Source organism: Phyllostomus hastatus, unplaced genomic scaffold, assembly GCF_019186645.2.
Source record: "Phyllostomus hastatus isolate PE091 unplaced genomic scaffold, TTU_PhHast_1.1 phas_contig_152, whole genome shotgun sequence".
Lineage (NCBI taxonomy): Eukaryota > Metazoa > Chordata > Mammalia > Chiroptera > Phyllostomidae > Phyllostomus > Phyllostomus hastatus.
This window is the reverse complement of record NW_025333622.1, coordinates 14,530,384-14,549,299: the sequence shown is the minus strand read 5'-3', so window position 1 is coordinate 14,549,299 and position 18,916 is coordinate 14,530,384. Positions and strand designations below refer to the sequence as shown.

The 18,916-nt window shown below is 35.3% G+C and overlaps 1 protein-coding gene across 18 annotated transcripts in view; it reads right to left on the bottom strand.

The window, feature by feature from the left end:
* The window catches only part of WNK1 (WNK lysine deficient protein kinase 1), a 144,637-nt gene that overhangs the window by 56,398 nt on the left and 69,323 nt on the right, over positions 1 to 18,916 (bottom strand). For all 18 annotated transcript variants that reach the window (XM_045830485.1, XM_045830468.1, XM_045830471.1 and 15 more), the window contains exons 3-4: positions 13,131 to 13,351; positions 11,841 to 11,998 (exon numbers count right to left, since the gene is read on the bottom strand). In XM_045830485.1, coding sequence (XP_045686441.1) covers positions 11,841 to 11,998; positions 13,131 to 13,351 — 379 coding nt within the window. The remainder of the gene's footprint in view (positions 1 to 11,840; positions 11,999 to 13,130; positions 13,352 to 18,916) is intronic.

The window sequence follows — 18,916 nt, the reverse complement described above, 5'->3', positions numbered from 1 at the left end:
TCCCAGGTCTCCCAACTCCCCAGTCCAGGCACGTATGGAGGCAACTGATCGATGTTTCTCTCTCACATGGATGCTTAAAAAATTTTTTTCTCTCCCTCCCCTTCTGTCTCTCTAAATTAAAAAACAACAACAACAACAACAACAACAAAAACCCCAAACCCAAACAAACACAACCCCTTGCATGTGGATTAAAAAAAAAAAAAGAATGAGTGAGAGTTCCCCCACCTTATTCAACTAAGACAACTGTGGGCCACAAGCTAATACCATGTCAAAGTTAGGATTAAATCATTAATTCAGCTGGCATGGATGGAGTGTCTAGTCTAGTCTAGCAGGTATCAGACACCTACTAGATACACTACATTATCTTCAGCAGCTAGAATAAAACAAATGGAGTCTATATTCTAGTGTCTAAGGGCCTAGTCAATACTAAAGCAAAAGCTAGAATCCAAATTCCACAATGCCTATGGTTCAATATTACTTCTGGACTATGTAAAAGTGCTTTTAATGTCTCTAACCTGGTGTATACAGTCCTCATAATCCAACTTCTACCTACTTCTTTACTCCTATCTACCCAAGTTAAATCCAGTCAAATTGTTTACTTGTTTACTAAATACTTAATACATGTTTTCACTGACAAGAATACTCTTTCTACTCCCCTTTTTTAAGTCAGCTGAGTCCTACAGTTCTTTCAAGGTATACTTCAAATCATATATAATGAGAAAGCTAAAGTATGAATCTTTTGATATATAAGTTACTTATGATATGATACCAGGAAACTCAAATACTATTATAATATACTTAAATATAGAAACCATTTGTTTACACCCTACCAGTTTTTATTCTATAGTCTAATGTTTTGTGAATCATAGATCAACATTCAGCGTGAAAAAGTAAAACCACCTTTTCTGAGAAATTCTGAAATAAGTATTTCACAATTGTTCTCTAGCACCTAAAACACTGGGAATGATACCCAGAGCTGCTTGGTTTAAGATTAACAGTCTGATTAATATTAAGAACCTTTAATCTTAATCAAATCACAGTAGAGTAATGGAATGACTCTGAAAATCATTCACAATGTTCCCAAGATATAGCTCATGATACACAATTTTCTTTTACATGTATGATCCAACTTTATTGAATGGAAACAGAAATAAAATTGATAAAGGAACCATTTCAGCTAATTCCAGTAATTTAGATCTGTGATATAGCAGAAAAATTCCAGCTGCTAAAAAAAAATACACATTTCCCTCAACTTTTCAAACCCTATCTAATCAGGAATCATCAGCCTCAACTGTTTCTGTAAAAGAAAAAAGTAGGGTGAACTGTAATCTATTATATAAAAACTAAAAGGAATTTTGCCCTAACTGCTTTAATTCTGTTTTTCCCAGACAGAATGTTCAAACCTTGCAATCCAAAGACTAACAGAATCAGTGACAAAGTAAAATTACACAAACAAAGTGATTAAAAAAATCCCATTATTTCTAACTTGGTTGTTGTGAGGCTGGATTTAGCCAGGTTCTTACTGGTATGAACCATTAGTTCAGAGGAATTTGAACATACCTTATGATCCCATTGGAAAACAAGCCTCTTCAAACTCCCTACCAAATGCAGCTAGTTCAATCAAAGAAAATTAGTTTACCTCATAATTTCCCAAGGCTCATTACTCTCTGACACATGAAAGCTTGTATACTGCCCCAACCTAAAATGCACTATCCTTCATATATCCTTCATTGATGCTGTTGTTTACTATAGTTTCTATTCTTTTAACAGCAGACAAAAATTGTGCCAAGTAAATTACTACTCTTATTTGGATCTTCTCATTACTAATGGCAAAGATTTTCAAGATAATTGAAGTTTTTCTCCTTTGAACAGGAATCACGAATTCTTTACACAGGGCTCAAAACTGCGATACTAGTCTCACACTATTCATGTACCCAAAGTTTTTTCTCCCTTCAGGTCTAGAAAAAAAACTTAAAGAAACAAAAACAGGTAAATAAAATAATTTCAAGGTTTGTATTTGTGTCATGTTAGCAATGCTTGATTTCTGACATCACCATCATCATCATCATCATCATCATCATTATTATTATCATTATTATTTTCTCTTGTATCTCCTTGGGCAAAATACTTAAGCCCTGAATCTATTCTCTTACCTGTGAAGATATTATATACTGACTACTTACTTACCTGGATACAAAAGATTAAAATAAGATAGTATACATAGAGCACTTTGCAATGTGACTGGCAAAAAGCAAGATTACACAAAAATGTAAGCTCATTTGCTCTCAATTAAAACGACTTTAAATTCATTAAAACACATTTTAATCACTCTAATTTGCTGAATGTGACTAGATAAAAGACTAGTACAAGAGACAACTTATTTTACTACTATGTCATAATGATGTTAACGATTAGAAGGACAAGTACTGATTGATAAATGCATATGAGGTACTTTACCATGATCTATATCCTTAATCCTCATAAATAGCTTAGGCTTGAGAGAAGTTAAATAACTTGCCTAAATTATAGATAAGAAATTCCAAGCAGTGTCAGCACTGAACTCAAGCAAACTCAAATTCCAGAATATATTCCCTCCATAGACAACACAAAATTGTGTTTCACCTCTTATAATTCTGTATTTATTTCACTAATACTCAGTGTCTATAACTTGTTAGTTTCTAAACACTAAGGAATACAACAAAGAACAAGTCAAATAAAAACTCCAACCCATAGAATTTGTATTCTCGTTGGGGCTGTACACAAATACTGTAAAGCTGTGATCAAAGCCATGAAGAAAAATAAAACCACAAAGAAACAGAAGTAAAATGTGTGGATACTTAAGAATATTTTAGATAGGGTGGTAAAGAAAGGCCTCTTTGAGCAAGTAACATTTAGAGACTTGAATGAATTGCATATACAGAACAATGACGTATAGCAGTTTATCACCAGTGAGCTACAGAATATGATTATTGAACAACAGTTCACATTTACCTCCATCACATCTGCACTTACACAGACAGGTTTAAATGCCCTCAGGTCATACATTGACATTATAATGGACATTTATGGATTCAGTATAGTATTTTGATGTGAGTAGGGGATCTGAGATCATAACTACTATTTTGTAGATATGTAATCTTGGGCTGGCGATCCTGAACTTCAGACTGTTGATAATAGTAGTATCCCCCGCTTCCCCCCAAGAATTGTTAAAAGAATTAAAATACATAATATATGCAAAGCATTTAACGTAATGTCTGGCATAGAGGGTGTATATTTATTAATATTTACACTGCTATAATCTACTATTTGCATGGCAGTGTACCACAGCAGGGTCAGACATAATTGCGTGCAGTAAATTGATCTACAGAGGAAAAGAGAAACCTATCTTTGATAGGCTCAGTTCTAATGGGAGGGTAACAATTAATATCAGTATAATTATTATGTTAATAAAACAGGTAGAATATGGTGGGCCCTGGCTGGTGTGGCTCCATGGATTGAGTGTCAGCCTGTGAACCAAAGAGTCTCCAGTTTGATTCCCAGCCAGGGCCCATGCTTGAGTTGTAGGCCAAGTCCCCAGTGTGGGGTGTGCAAGAGGCCACAAGAGAAACACACATGGATGTTTCTCTCCCTCACTTCCCCTCTGTCTAAAAATAAATAAATAAAATATTAAAAAAAAAAAAAAAAGAATATGGTGGGAACATAGAAGAGGGAATGATAGTGGCATAACTTTCTTCTAAGAACCCTGGAAATACTTCTGGTAAAGAGGGTCAGAGCACTGAAGATAATGGCTCATAACTTCATACAGATTTGCTTCAGTATCCCTGTCATAGCAGGCCAATAAAGCACTCAGTTTAAATATACTTTCTCAGGAATCCTCTTTGACCCTAATGAAGAGATCAAACCCCCCCTACTTCATTATGTCTATAAAATCCATCCACTTTACTGTAATTACTACTTCAGTGTTTACCTTCCCAACTAGAAAGTGGGAGGAACAATGAAGCATATTATCTCGTTAACTGCTGTATCCCCAAACTGACACATAGAAGATGCCCTGTATTTAGGAGGGGGCAATTTACTAATTGACTAATTGGTTATACATAATGAATCTGGGATGAAAACCAAAAATCTGAAATGGCAGGGGTAAGTTTAAATCAGGGAGCCCTATGATCTCTCAATGGATAATTTCATTAATAAATGTGCAAGTTAGGTAGATTGATGTTAACATGTACTTTTAAAAAATTAGCTAAATTATATCCAAAGCAGACTTAAAAGAAAGTACAATACTTCAAGGTGTATTTCAACACAGAGTAATTACTATCATTTATATAGTTATATAAATCATTGTATAATCTAGGCATTTAACTGAATCCCCCATTTATATTAGCACCCCAAATAAAACTTTAGAGAATTCAAAAAGGACATAACTCTTTTATTCTTCACTGGAAGACAGAAATAGAGGTTGGTGAAATCAAGAAAGTATTACTCAGTTAAGAAATATAATTAACAGTACAGAATAATGGATGTAGGTAACAGAACTAAATTTTCACAGCTGAGAGGTAAATCAAAGCACAATTAGATACCTGCAGTATACTTAGAAACTAAGGATTCTAAGAGTTCCTACTGACTTGAAGAACTCATCAAGCTTTTTATTCCTTTTTGTACCCAGACTTATTACGTTGCTTTTTTTAAAGACAGAAAAAATGTAATTAAATAGGATTGGATTTCTTTGTCAATTTGGTTACTTAGTAAAAAGGTTCCATGAAAGATGGAAAAATAATTTATTCAAATAACATCTGATAATACATGATTTAGCCTGCTTTTTATTTATTTAACCAAAAACAAGTTACATATAACTGAAAGTGACCTTCGGTGATCACTGTCCCAGCTCACAGTTTTCAAACTTTAATGTGTACGTTAATCATCTCCAGATCTTATAAAATGAAGGTACTGATTCAATCCATCTAGGATGGTGCCAGAATTTTACATTTTTAACACGTGCCCTAAGGATCCAGATTCTGATGGTCTCGGGATTGTCCTTTGCATAGCAAAGATCTAAATACTAGTGATTCTCCAAAGTATGGTATCAAGACCCTCAAGTGTACCCAAGGTTCCTTCAGGGAGCCTGCAAGGTACTTCCTTTTCCAAGGATATACCTATACTTCATACACTTCAACTGAAACAATATATTGCAACAGATTAAATGAAGTAGCAGGTATGAGAATCTGGTTGTCTTCTTTTTGAACAGACATTAAAGAGATTTTGAAAAAAATGTAAAAATGCCACTTTCCACTAAATTTTTAAAATAACCTTGGAAAAAATTTTTTGTAAAAAGTCAATGATATCAACATGTATTGGGCTTATTAGGTTATTTCTTAATACAGTCATTATAAAATTCTGTGTTAATATTTAATATAGTAAACTAAATATAAAATAAGTAAACAAAAGCTCTTTGGGGTTCTCAATAATTTTTAAAGAGTATAAAGGGGGCCGGATTTAAAAGACTTTGACAGCCACTGAGCTAAATCATTCAAATCTGGTAGCTGCTATCTTGGTCCTTTGTCAAAAGATCTCAATAGATGGATCCCAAACTTCCACCAGTAGGACTTTGCAATGTCTTAAAATAACCTTGCCAAACTTTTTTAAACTTTTTAACAACTCACTGAAGTAAAATGTACACTTTTGATACAGACACTCATAAGTATACAATCACACTCAAGAAAATGATATCCATTATTTCAATTGTTTCCTTTGCCAAGTTCTTTATGTTCACTTAATTTTTTTGTCCTATTTAGTCTCCCCTAAGTCAAAATAAAAACAAATCCAAAAACAATTGCTAGTGCTCCCTCTTCCAATTATGCTTACAAGCCCCTTCCCTAAAGAAATGAGAAAGAACAGTTCTAAAAATTAAAGATGAAGGGTCTCAATCAGAAAGGACTCGACATCAGGAACTGCCTTGAAATATTTCAGAGATTAATATGAAATTATGATTTCATTTGTCCCTATGAAATCTCAGACCAAAGTGAGAGTAGTTATGGGGTAAAAGTTATGGGGAAACAACTCAACAAAACAAAACACAGCTAGTCCCATAATGCAGAGTTTCTTAGACCAGTTGTTTAGAAATTACAACTTTGAAAATTAAGAACTGAGAGAAGGGCATGTAAACAGATGACATTTTTCCAAATGCCTTCTAGTCCTGGAATTTTGACTCTATTATTGTTTTCTGCTCTATTTGTACCAAATAGTTCTCCTAGTCTATAAAATGTATGGCTTGTATATGTGCATCAGTTTTTACTTGCTACTATTCAATTTTACTTTATTAGGATAATTCTGTTAATATTTCAAAGGTGACCTTAAGTTTCACTCCTCTTTTGGAGGGCAAATTCAACTCTCCCAAACTTACACAGTCTAACTGACAATATTTGGGATTCCTTTCTTTGAAATGCTTACTCTTCAAAATATTACTGAATGCCTACAATGTATCATATGCTATGCTATGAACACAATATGTATAAACAAAGATTTAATAAATTAGATTGTAGGATAATACCTTTTAAGACACTTGTTACATTCTTTCTGTTTCCAATTCCTCTCCAGAAGTGAAGGTCTCTATAGATTCATACAATTTAACAATGAAAAAAGAAGGAAGAAACTACAGAATTTAAGGGAAATAAAACGTAGACAGAACAATTTTGGTATATCCATAAAACAGAATTGTATTCAGCCATAAAAAAGGAATGAAATACTGATTCATACTACAACATAGATAAACCCTGAAAACATTCTGATAAGTCAAAGCACAACACAAAAAACAAAGCATAACAGAAAAGGACATATATTGTATAATTCTATTTGTATAAAATGTCCACAATAGTCCAATGAAATCCATGGAGACAAAAGTACATTATCAGTAGCCAGGGGCTGGGTGGAAGGGGGGTTGGGGAATGACTGCTAATAGGCATAGGGCTTCTTTTTGGGGGGTGATGAAAGGTTCTGGCATTAGCAGTAATGACTGCGGATACACTATTGTAGATTACTAAAAACCACTGAAGTGAACACCTTTAAATGATTTGAGTGATGACTTTTATGATGTGAATTTTATCTAAACAAACAAACAAACAAACAAACAAAAAAAAACATTGAAAAACTGACAACAGGGTAAATACCCTACTACGAATAGAGAAAGTGATACCGGTCTTTCTAGGTTTTATTAAACTAACACCAAGGATTTCTTTCATTTGAAAAGGGGTTTTCTTTCTTTTTTTTAAAAAAAGATTATTTATTTATTTATTTATTTTTGAGAGAGGGAAGGGAGGGAGAGAGAGAGAGAGAGAGAGAGAGAGAGAGAGAGAGAGAGAGAGAGAGAGAGAGAGAGAGAGAAACATCCATGTGCGGTTGCTGGGGGCTATGGCCTGCAACCCAGGCATGTGCCCTGACTGGGAATCGAACCTGCGACACTTTGGTTCGCAGCCCGCGCTCAATCCACTGAGCTACGCCAGCCAGGCCAAAAAGGGATTTTCTTGTCGACTGAGCTAGAGTTCATTTTTGTAAACAAAGATACATTTGTTTATCAGACAGTGTCTCAACTGCTTTCTCTTAAAAATCAACTTGTTTTCTTTACTTTTATCACATAACTGCTCATATAAATTTTTATCTATTATCACAGCAGTGCTGTGCCTGACAGTCTAAAACATATTGCTTTTAGCCCTGAGCCTCTAGTAAGCAACATTTAATCAATAGAGTTTAGTCAGATTTTTCACCTACTCATCCTGCAGTCATGATTTTTAACCCGTTAATCATATTTGCCCAGGTTAGGTTTAGAACAGGGATAGATTTTTAGATAATTGGTTCTACCACATGATTTAACTTGACTTCTTTAAATAGCAGTTATTTTTATACTTCATTTTACATATGGAAACCTACCATTCCATGATACCCTGAAACATTTTAAGTACCAACTTTTGTTTAGAGAAATGATCAAGAAGTGAATTCACAAGATTAATCAAAGACACTTGTCACTATATAATAGAGACAGCCCAATCAATGCCTAGTTAGTGTCTCTAACAGCAGCCCACAAAACAACAGAGCCATTGTCTGCTACATAATGAAATCTACACCAGTTTCGAATTGGAAATACTGCAAGAGCAACAAAGAAGGCTGGTGGCTGAGAGAGATAGCAGAAAATGCTTTAAAATAGCGCGATCTTATATATACTTTTCTCCTACTCTGTTCGGTATCAAAACATTCAGCATTGTTAGAAGGCAAATAAAGGATACGGTTCATAAACCCTTGTGTTTAAAATCCAGAATGATTACTTTAAACAGTGATACTGAGTTTATTTAAAATGTTATTTATTCTTAAGGCCAATACTAAGTATAGCCAGTGAAAATGGTTACCAAAATGGTTTTTTATTTATTTTTCAGAGATAGGGGAAGGGAGGGAGAAAGGGAAAGAAACATCAACCGGTTGCCCTGGAACACATCCTGACCAGAGACTGAACCTGCAACTCAGGCATGTGCCCTGACCAGGAATCCAACTGGCAATCTTTCACTTTGTGGGATGATGCTCAATCAACTGAGCCACGCCAGTCAGGGCTACTTACAGAACTCTTCAAAAGAAAAAAAATTGTTAAGAAGTTCTGGTGACATGTGATAAGAATAGGAGAGAGCAGCTTTTTCTGTTAAGAGCCAGACAGTCCATATTTTAGGCTTTTTAATCCATATAGTCTGTTACAATTAATCAACTATGCCATTGTAATGTGTAAAAATAGATAATACAGAAACAAATCAGAGTGGCTGGGTTTTGTTAATTTATTTATGACACTGAAATATGAATTTGATATAATTTTCACACATCATGACATATTATTCTCCTTTTGATTTTCACCATTGAAAAGTGTAAAAATCATTCTTAGTTCATGGGGTGTACAAAAATGGGCAGTGGGCTGGATTTGGCCGATGGATCATAGTTGGTAATCCCAGGTTTAGAGTAAGATGTAATGAAGAAAAGTAATAGACTGTAAGTTAGTAAATAAAATGCATAAAGTGTTCCACATACAAACTGTATATTTTACAGTCCTAAAATTTAAAGTTACGTATTTAAGTTTGTTGCTCAGATCTTATCTTCTTAGAAGATATGTATTTACAACGGGTATTTATTTCCATAAATGTTAAATGGAATGAACAGTGGGCAATTATACCGTTCTAAGCACTACGCTAAATGCTTTACAATAATTCGGTTTTTGAACTCATAAGTAAAACAATCATTTACAAATAAAATTCAATGATTTAGATCAAGTGAAAAGGTCAGCTTTTCAGAGAATGCAAGGATCATCATGGAGTAAGCCAATCAGATAAAATTTTGTGGAGGAAGTCATGTAAGTATAAGGGTGTACTGGATAGCAGAAGAGCATGTAGAGAAGATAAACAGCATGTACAAATGGGTAGGAATAAAGGAAAAGATGTGGAATATATGCAAGATAATAAAGAGGACTGGCTAAATAAAGTGTTTAGATGACGAGGAATAGCTAAAGAGAACATTAAATGTTTGTACATTATAGGAATATTCACAGCAATTATAATTAATGAGGTAATCAAAGATTTCTCCCAAAACTTTGTGAAGATATAAAACTAATGTGATCTACCTAAAGCAAATGTTTCCCATAAGTTTTTTAGAAATATGCTAAATTACCATTCTTATCAACCATCTGAATCTACATAAACATTTATAATCACATCTAATATATACAAATTCAATGAAATTGCATCACTAAAAATGAGTTAACTAGATACTGTGTGTCTCTTGATACTATGAAATACACAGAACCACATATTAATTTTTCTTGCAAAAAAATTTAACCTAAATTTTATCTAGCATTTGTAATTAGTGGTCTCAAACTTTTTCTCTTAGTACCCCCACTATGCTCTTAAAAATTATTGAGGACCCCCAAAGATTTTTGTTTATGTATTATATTATTGCCATTCACCATGTCAGAAATTAAAGCTGGGAAAGCTTTTAAATATTAATTCATTAAAAATTATAATAAACCTCATTAAATGTCAATAATAACCTTTAAAATAAAAAAACCAATATTAAAAAAATTAAAATAAAAAACTAGTGAAGAGAATAGTATTGTTTTACATTTTCGTTATCTTTTTAACATATGACTTAAAAGAAGACAAATGGATGGTCATATCTGCTTCTGTATTTAATCTGTGGGAATATCATACATCATTTGGCCTCTGGAAAACTACACTGTACACTTTGGTATGAATGTGTGAAAAAGGCAAATTATTTTTACATCACTGATACCCCTCCACTACTTTAAAGTAAATTTACATTTACAAAAATGTAGAAGACAGAATAACAAATTAAATGACATCATAAAGAAACAAATAAATAAATCCAGAATGTGTAACATTCCTTAAAACAATACATCTAATACCTTTAACAAATCAATAGAACACAGAGAAGAAAGTGGGAGCAATAGTTCTAGAAAAAGGGAGGGAATAACAAAATGTCTTCTGTGGACCTCAATGGAACCCTACTTTGAACACTGACTGTAAACAGACATCTATGAAACAATAGGGGAAATATATGAATAGGTTAAGATATTAAACAATCCAGAAATTACTGTTAATTTTTTCAGGTATGGTATGGTTATATAAGAAAAAAATCTTTAATTTTTACAGAAGCATAATGAATTACATAGTGGTACAATGAAACAGAGAGCCCTGGCTGGTGAGGTTCAGTGGATTGTATGCCGGCCTGCGAACCAAACGGTCGCCAGTCAGGGCACATGCCTGGGTTGTGGGTCAGGTCCCCAGTGGGGGGGTACATGAGAGGCAACCACACACTGATGTTTCCCTTTCTTTCTCCTTCCCTTCCCCTCTCTCTAAAAATAAATAAATAAAATCTTTAAAAAACAAAGAAACAGAGAAAGAGGACAGATGAAGCAAGTGTAGTAAAATGGCCCTAATAGTCATGTTGCATGGAATAAATGGGAATTCACTATAAAAGTCTCTCTACTTTTATATATGTATAAATTTTTCATAAAAGAAAAAGTTACAAAAATATTTAATAAAATTACTTGGCTTAACTTTTATGTCTTTTATGGAAAGCCTCCATCTTCTTACAGTAAACTTTTTCAGTGCTTTTTTCATGGACCTAACAACTATGCTTCAGGTTTCAATTGGACAACTCTAGAAAATAGCTCTTTTGGCAGAGATGAATTACCACGTGTAATTTAAACTACAAAAAGGTTTTAATTTATAACTTAAACACTGTGGGTACTTACAAATGATTTAATAATTTAGTAAATCAATTTTAAACCATTCATCAAAAAAGTCCGTAAACAAATTTTTTTTTTTAAATCCTCACCTGATGACTTGCTTAGAGGGGAAGGGAGGGAAAGAAATGTCAATCAGTTTGCCTCTTGGCATGCGCCCAGACAGGGGACCAAACCTACAACCCAGGTTATGTTGAACCCTCAACCTTTCAGTTTACAGGACAATGCTCCAACCAATTGAGCCACATGAGACAGAGCTAAAGGCACTACTTTGAACTCAGATAATAAGCTTTATATGGTGGGGGAAAATGAGAACTTATATACCTCCTAATGAACATTTAAATGAATGCAAGGAGGGCCCAGGATAAACTGGTGCATCTTTAATCTTTATGTTTGCTTTCACTATATCATCAGCAATAATAACTCAACTTCCTTTCCACCCAACACCTCAATAAACCTTCCGCTACTGCTCCCTTCTGCACAGTGTGATGTTCTCCGGCTTGGGATACCTTCTTACAGTGACCTAAGCTCACTAGTCAATGAGCAGAAGACTTACACTGGTCACGCGACGGTAGATCTGTGCAGCATTCTGGCACTCTGAGTAAGGGTATTCAGATGTGGCCATCTCAAGCATGCACATCCCAAAAGCATAAACATCAACGGATTCATCATATTTCTCTTCATACATCTCAGGGGCCATGAACTCTGGGGTACCTTAAATTAAAAGAATGATTCAGACTCAATGCAAGCAAAAGCTGCAGATGTTACTCACCTGGGGAAGAAGCAGAGAAGTTGATCTGTGAGAGAGAATAAAGTGGAAGGGGGAAAGAAGGGAGGGGTATTAGGAAGAGAAGAAAATCTCATTCTTTTTCATCAATTATTTTAGAGGTCTTCCACCGCAAGGCCTTTATAAAAGAAACTAGAACAAAGCCAAGTGTCTTTATTTACTATTTCAAAATGGACTACTGTTGTACAAAGTCAAAATAGAGCCTTGGATAACAGATAGGCTGATATAACTCATACTGAAAATAAATGAAAGGAAAAGGTAAGAAACTAGCAAGGAATAAAGTGGATATAATGGTATCTATCTATAAGACAGGATGATGGGTTAAAAAAGATCAAAATACTTGTCTGCCCCCTACTGTATGGTAGCTGTAAAGTTAATACTTAACAATTTCCAGAGACATTTTTGGTTGTAATGACTAGCGGGAAGATAGAGGGTATGCTACTGGCATCTTGTAACTAAAGGCCAGAGGTGCTGCTAAATAATTTTACAATGTACAAGACAGCCCTTACAACAAAAAACCATCTAACCCAAAATGTCAATAGTACTTAAGCTGAAAAATTCTGTTTTAGATGTATCTTCTGAAGAGTAGTAGTAAGGAAAAAGTTGATAAAACTAAACTTTCAAATGAACTCGTATTTTCACATTTTAAAAGAAAGTCTTAATAGACAGATATATATATATATCTCCAACAGACTATTTTAGAAACTAAAATACATATAAATTGTTTCTTTTATGTGGAAAATAACACACTGTATCTATTATATAATTATGTAATACTAAGTATCAATAGAATGAGCTAATGAGATTGATAGTTACATAAGGTTTTGTTAAAAGAGTTCACTTTATATAATTTACAAAAATACTGAGTCTTCAAGATGATTCTAGCTGCATTAGCATAGAGAACTACATATCTCATAAGTAGAACTGATCTCTTCCTAAATTCAAATTAGAAATTTTTGAAGGTTTATTTTATGTAATGAAAGCTCTGACAGGGTCCAGCTTCTAAATAAAAGGAATGTCAGAAAGCCAGTTAGTCTGCAAGGGACACCTGAAACATACCTATCACGCTCTTGGCAAAAGAAGCCCGCTTCAGGGTTGCCAGACCTAAGTCTCCAATCTTGACGGAGCCTGTAGGGCCAGTGATAAAGATGTTGTCACACTTAAGATCTCGGTGAATAATAGGTGGAGTTCGAGTATGAAGAAATTGAAGTCCTTTAAGGATCTGCCGGCACCAGCTTCTTAGAACTTTGATCTTCATCACCTTAAACCTTTTCAGGTACCTAGAAAAAGCAGGGTATACCAAACAGGTTATCAATGATATGAGTATACTGCTTTGAAGAATTCCATTAAATTCTAGCATATCTGAGATGGAAATATCAAATTTAAAATATTAAGATTCAGTAAACTTAAAGGCTCATGATACTTTTAGTAAGGTTAAAGGGGATGGGATAATAAGTGGCTGGTAAGCAAATTCTGATGATGAAGCACAAAAAAAATTCCTTAAAGTTAAATCACTACTAAAATGATTTTTAAAAGGTAAATTTCAACTTCTAGTAAATGATGGAGCAATTCTTACTGGACACAGATATAATTATACACTCGAGTAAAAATATATACAGAACAACTACTTGAAGGCCCTGAGAGCAATCAAAATCAGGCATTCATTAGAAGGGAGTTCACATGAGGAAAAACAGAAAGCACTGCTTTGAGCTTCCTACATTCTATATCTGAGCTGAGGTAAGCCTCCAGTCTGACTATGCAGATCAGCTCAGACCTGGGTAGAAACCTATAGCCTTATTAACTGAGAAAAATAAAGACAGAGTTCAAGATAACCACAGCATCTAGAACAGTGCTGTCCAATAGAACTTTTTGCAATGACAGTCTATCTAACACAGCATCCACTAAACAAATGTGAATATTTATATTAAATGGAGACTAATTAAAATTAAAAATTCCATTTCCCAGGTGCAATAGCCACATTTCAAGTCTTCAACAGTTTCATGTGGCAAATGGCTACCATTGTGAACAGGGTATATTATAGAACATTTTCATCACCACAAAAAGTCCTATTGAGCAACATAAATCTAGAAAGTAAAGGGGGGAAAATCCTAGAAAGTATAGAATGGGAGTCGTCTCATCTTTTGCATATTGACTCTGCCCAAACCTCTGAAATATGTACATTTGGGGAAGATTCCAAGCAGCCCAGCTAGTGCTAAAAGAATGGAACAGAGATTATTGCTGATGCTACACACTATAAGGAAGATAAAGTTTGAACATTGAGTTTAGACACATTTTATCTGGAAACAGTCAAGAAAAAATAAGGAGCACTCAAAATGGTAAATGTAAAAGATCACATTTTCCTCTCACTATTTTAAAAATACATGTGACTAAAGGAAAACTTGTAACACTGTATATAGGTTGTATACAACATGTAACATGAAAATTACAGCATAAAGAATAAGTATCAGGTAAATAAAACTGTATTTGAGCAAGTTTTCCTTGTTTTACAAGAAATTATACAGTATGAACCCAAAGCATACTATGAAAAGGTATGAACTGCAATCTATAGAACAACTTCTTTAAAACACTCCCCACCCCACACACAAGGATGTTACCTAAGAAACTAATATAGGAACTAAAATGAAATTCTATTCATTTTTATAAAGAACATTAATAATAAAAGTTGCCTTTATGGTTTAAGAAAGTATCCGATTCCTGTCAAGGTAGAGGAGCAGGTAAATAAATGCAAGACTTGCCTCCTCCCCCAACTACATCAAAATTACAACTGAACTACAGCTCAATCTTCATTGAGAATGACTCAAAGACTAGCTGAAGTCCAATAACTAAGGATATACAGAAGAAGCCAGAATGGCTGGAGGGGCAGAGATATGGAACCAGCAGGTCCTACACCATGTGTGGCAGTTAAACTTGAAGAGAAACATCAGTTGCAAAGGCCTCCCTTGAGGAGTAAAGGTTCCCAGCTGCACACCAGGCCCCTGAGTCCATGGTTCCAGTGCCTGAAAGACAAGTCTTCATAACTTCTGGCTGTGAAGACCACTGGTGACTGTGGTTGAGGGAGACCTGTGGGCTTCTGGAGTCCCAAGCAGTTCCTCTTACAGAACCTATTCACAGACTTACTTAGATTTACTCATTCTAACCTCCAGTGCTGGGCAAGCAGCTTGCCAGGGACTTAGGGGAGAAACTCACTTGTCTGGCTACAGGATAAGGACTGGAGGGGCAGCTTCCTCCCAGATAGAGGTGCTGGCAGAAGCCACTGTTCCTTTGCTAAACCCTCCCCCTGCAGGTGCAGGTAGGAGCCATCTTTGAGTTTCCATTAACCTAGCTAACTCTGTTCCCTACCCAAGTCACTTCCAGTAGCTTTTCCATGCAAACAACTCATGCCGCAGACTTTCCTAAAAAGGAGGAAATGTTCACAAACCCCAAACAAGCAGCACCTGGCCTCTGTGTGCTCCAAACCTCATGTTAGGCAGCCCCAAGCCTGACACTAGTGACAGCCAGCCTTAGTTCACAGTTTGGTCTTTCACAGGCACCCCCAAGCCCAGAACAAACAGAACCATTTGCAAATCTTTTGTAGCTCCTACCACCTAGCCCCAGGCAGGACACATGCAACAGCTGACCTTGGCTTACACCTCCCAAGGGACCCCCAAACCAATATACACAGTAGCCAACTTCAGACAACAGCACAGTGCCACCAAACTACCTCCACAAAGGACACACTAAAAAGGGCAAACTTGGCAGGCACCAGTCTGTTAAAGCAAAAGCAAATCCGGCTCTGCAGGATCAGCCCCTACGCAACAGTTCTTCCATGGTAGCCAAGGCCACTCCTTATAACCTGAGCCTGAGGGTCAAGCCCTCCCACTGATGGGCCAACAGCAATCAAGTCTCAACTACAAGAGGAAGGCACACACAAGGGACACACCTGGAGCACCAAGCTCAGGTGACCAGGGAGATTGTACCACTGGATCCCACAGGATACCTACTACATTAGGCCACACTGTAAAGGCCAAGAGATGTAGGAGCTCTACCTCTACCTTTGTTTCTATGTGTTCTATGTAACAAAGAAACATGTCCCTAATGAAATACAGAAAAAAACTCCAGAAAAACAACTAAACAACATGGAGACAAACAATCTACCAGATGCAGATTTCAAAACAGTGGTTATAAGGATGCTCAATGATCTGAGAGCTTCAACAAAAAGAATATACAAACATGCAGATACAAAACAAAAAAAGAACCAGTTAGAAATGAAGACTACAATAACTGATATGAAGAATGCATTAGAGGAAATCATTAGTAGATTAGAGGAAGCCAAAGACTGAATCAGCAATTTATAAGATAAGGTAGCAGAAAACACCCCATCAGAATGACAAAAAAAGTAATAAGGATAGTTTAAGGGGCCTCTGGGACAACATCAAGTGTACTAACATTGGCATCATAGGGGCAGCAGAAAAAGAAGAGAGAGCAAGGAACTGAAAACCCGTTTGAAGAAATAATGACAGGAAACTTCCCTAACCTAGCAAAAGAAATAGATGTAAGAGCCCAGCGAGCACAGAGTCCCAAACACAATGAACCCAAAGAGGCTTGTGCCAAGACACATCATAATTAAAATGCCACAGATTAAATACAAAGAATCTCAAAAGTAACAAGAGAAAAGCAGTTAGTTACCTACAAGGGAGCTCCCATAAGATGCAAGCTGATTTCTCAACAGAAACTCTGCAGGCTAGAAGGGACAGGCACGAAATATTAAAAGTGATGAAAAGCAAGGACCTGCAACCAAGATTACACTACTCGGTAATCAGATGAGATAAGGATCTTCCCAAGCAAGAAAAAGCTGAAGGAGTTCATCACCACTAAACCAGTACTACAAGAAGTATCAGAGGGACTTCTTTAAGGAAGAGAAAAAAGATTAAAAATATGACTAATAAAATGGCAATAAATACATATCTATCAACAATGACTTTAAATGTAAATGGATTAAATGCCCCAATCAAAACACATAGGGTAGCTGAATGCATAAGAAAACAAGACCCGTACATATGCTGCCTACAAGAGACACTTCAGATTGAAAGACACACACAAGGTGGAAGTAATGGGATGGAAAAAGATATTTCATGACAATGGAAATGAATATTTAAAGAAGATGGGGTAGCAATACTACAAAACAGATTTTAAAACAAACAGTATACCAAAAGACAAAGAAAGACCCAGCAATTCCAGTCCTGAGTATTTATCCAAAGAAAATCGAAACATGTATGTTCATTGCAATGTTATTTATAATAGTCAAGATATGTAAGCAACTTCAGTGTCCATCAATAGATGAATGGATAAAGTAGTAGTAACACATATATATTATATATATATATATATATAATATATATATACATATACACAATGGAATATGACTCAGCCATAAAAAAGAATGAAATCTTGCCATCTGCAACAAAATGGATGGACCTAGAGGGTACTGTGCTGAGTGAAGTTAAGTCAGAGAAAGAAAAATGCCATATGATTTCACATTTTTTTCCTTTTTATTGAATTTATTGGGATAACACTGGTTAACAAAATGATACAGGTTTCAGGTACACAATTCCACAACACACCACTGGTACAATGTATTAGGTGTTTGCCACTCCAAGTAAGTCTCCTTCCATCACCACTTATCCCCCATACCCTCCTCTACCTTCCCTACACCGTCGGCAATCACCACACTGTTGTCTCTGAATGTGAGTTTTGTTTTTTTGTTTTCATTTTTTGCTTAAGTCCTCCCCACACCCTCATTACCCCCTCCCTCAAGAGCTGTTAGCTTGCTCTCTATGTTTGAGTCTGTCTCTATTTTGCTTGTTAGTTCAGTCTGTTCATTAGATTCCACACAGGAGTGAAATCATATGGTAAAAAACAAAATGAACGAACAAAACAGAAACAAACTCATAGACACAGAGAACATTTTCAAGGTTGTCAGATATGGCGGGGCTTAGGGGAGTGGGTGAAAAGGAGGGACGGATTAAGAAGTACAAATTGGTTTACAAAATATTCACGGGAGTGTACAGCATAGGGAATATAGTTCATAATATTGTAATAACTATATATGGTGCCAGCTGGGTACTAGTTTTATTTAAGAGATAAGTTAGTAAGATATATAAATATCTAATCACCATGTTATACACCTAAAACTAATAATATTGTATGTCAACTGTAATTGAGGAATAAAAAATCATCTAAAAATAAATAAATAACTAACACAAACACAGTCACCACACTGTTGTCTCTGAATGTTTTGTTTTTTTGTTTTCATTTTTTTGCTTAAGTCCTCCCCACACCCTCACTACCCCCTATTTATGGTATTTCGATAACATAAATATCGAAACACAGTCACCTCCGAAGGGTGAGGGAAAGGCTGCCTGGGAAAAGGCATAAAAGCATTTGATGAGATACTGGAAATGTTCTCATATCTTAATAGCATTTTGATTAGATGAGTAAATGACATTGTCAAAACTCATCCAAAGATACAATCATAATTTGTGCTTTTCACTGTATGTAAATTTTACCATAAGGAAAAACAAAGCACACAAAGATTGAAACTTTAACAAAGTGGGTACTAGAGAGTTTACAGGTGAAGCAGACTAATGTCTGTTTCTGTGATGAATAAAATTAAAGTAGGTTCAGAGCGGAATAATTAGATGGCCATATGTTAAAGCAAATGCAGCAAAAGTTAACAAATTAGAGAATACAGACAGTGATTATGTATGTGTGTTTACTAAATAATTCTCTCAACTTTTCTGCACAATTGAAAATTTTTATAATAAGACACCAGGGAAAAGTTGACA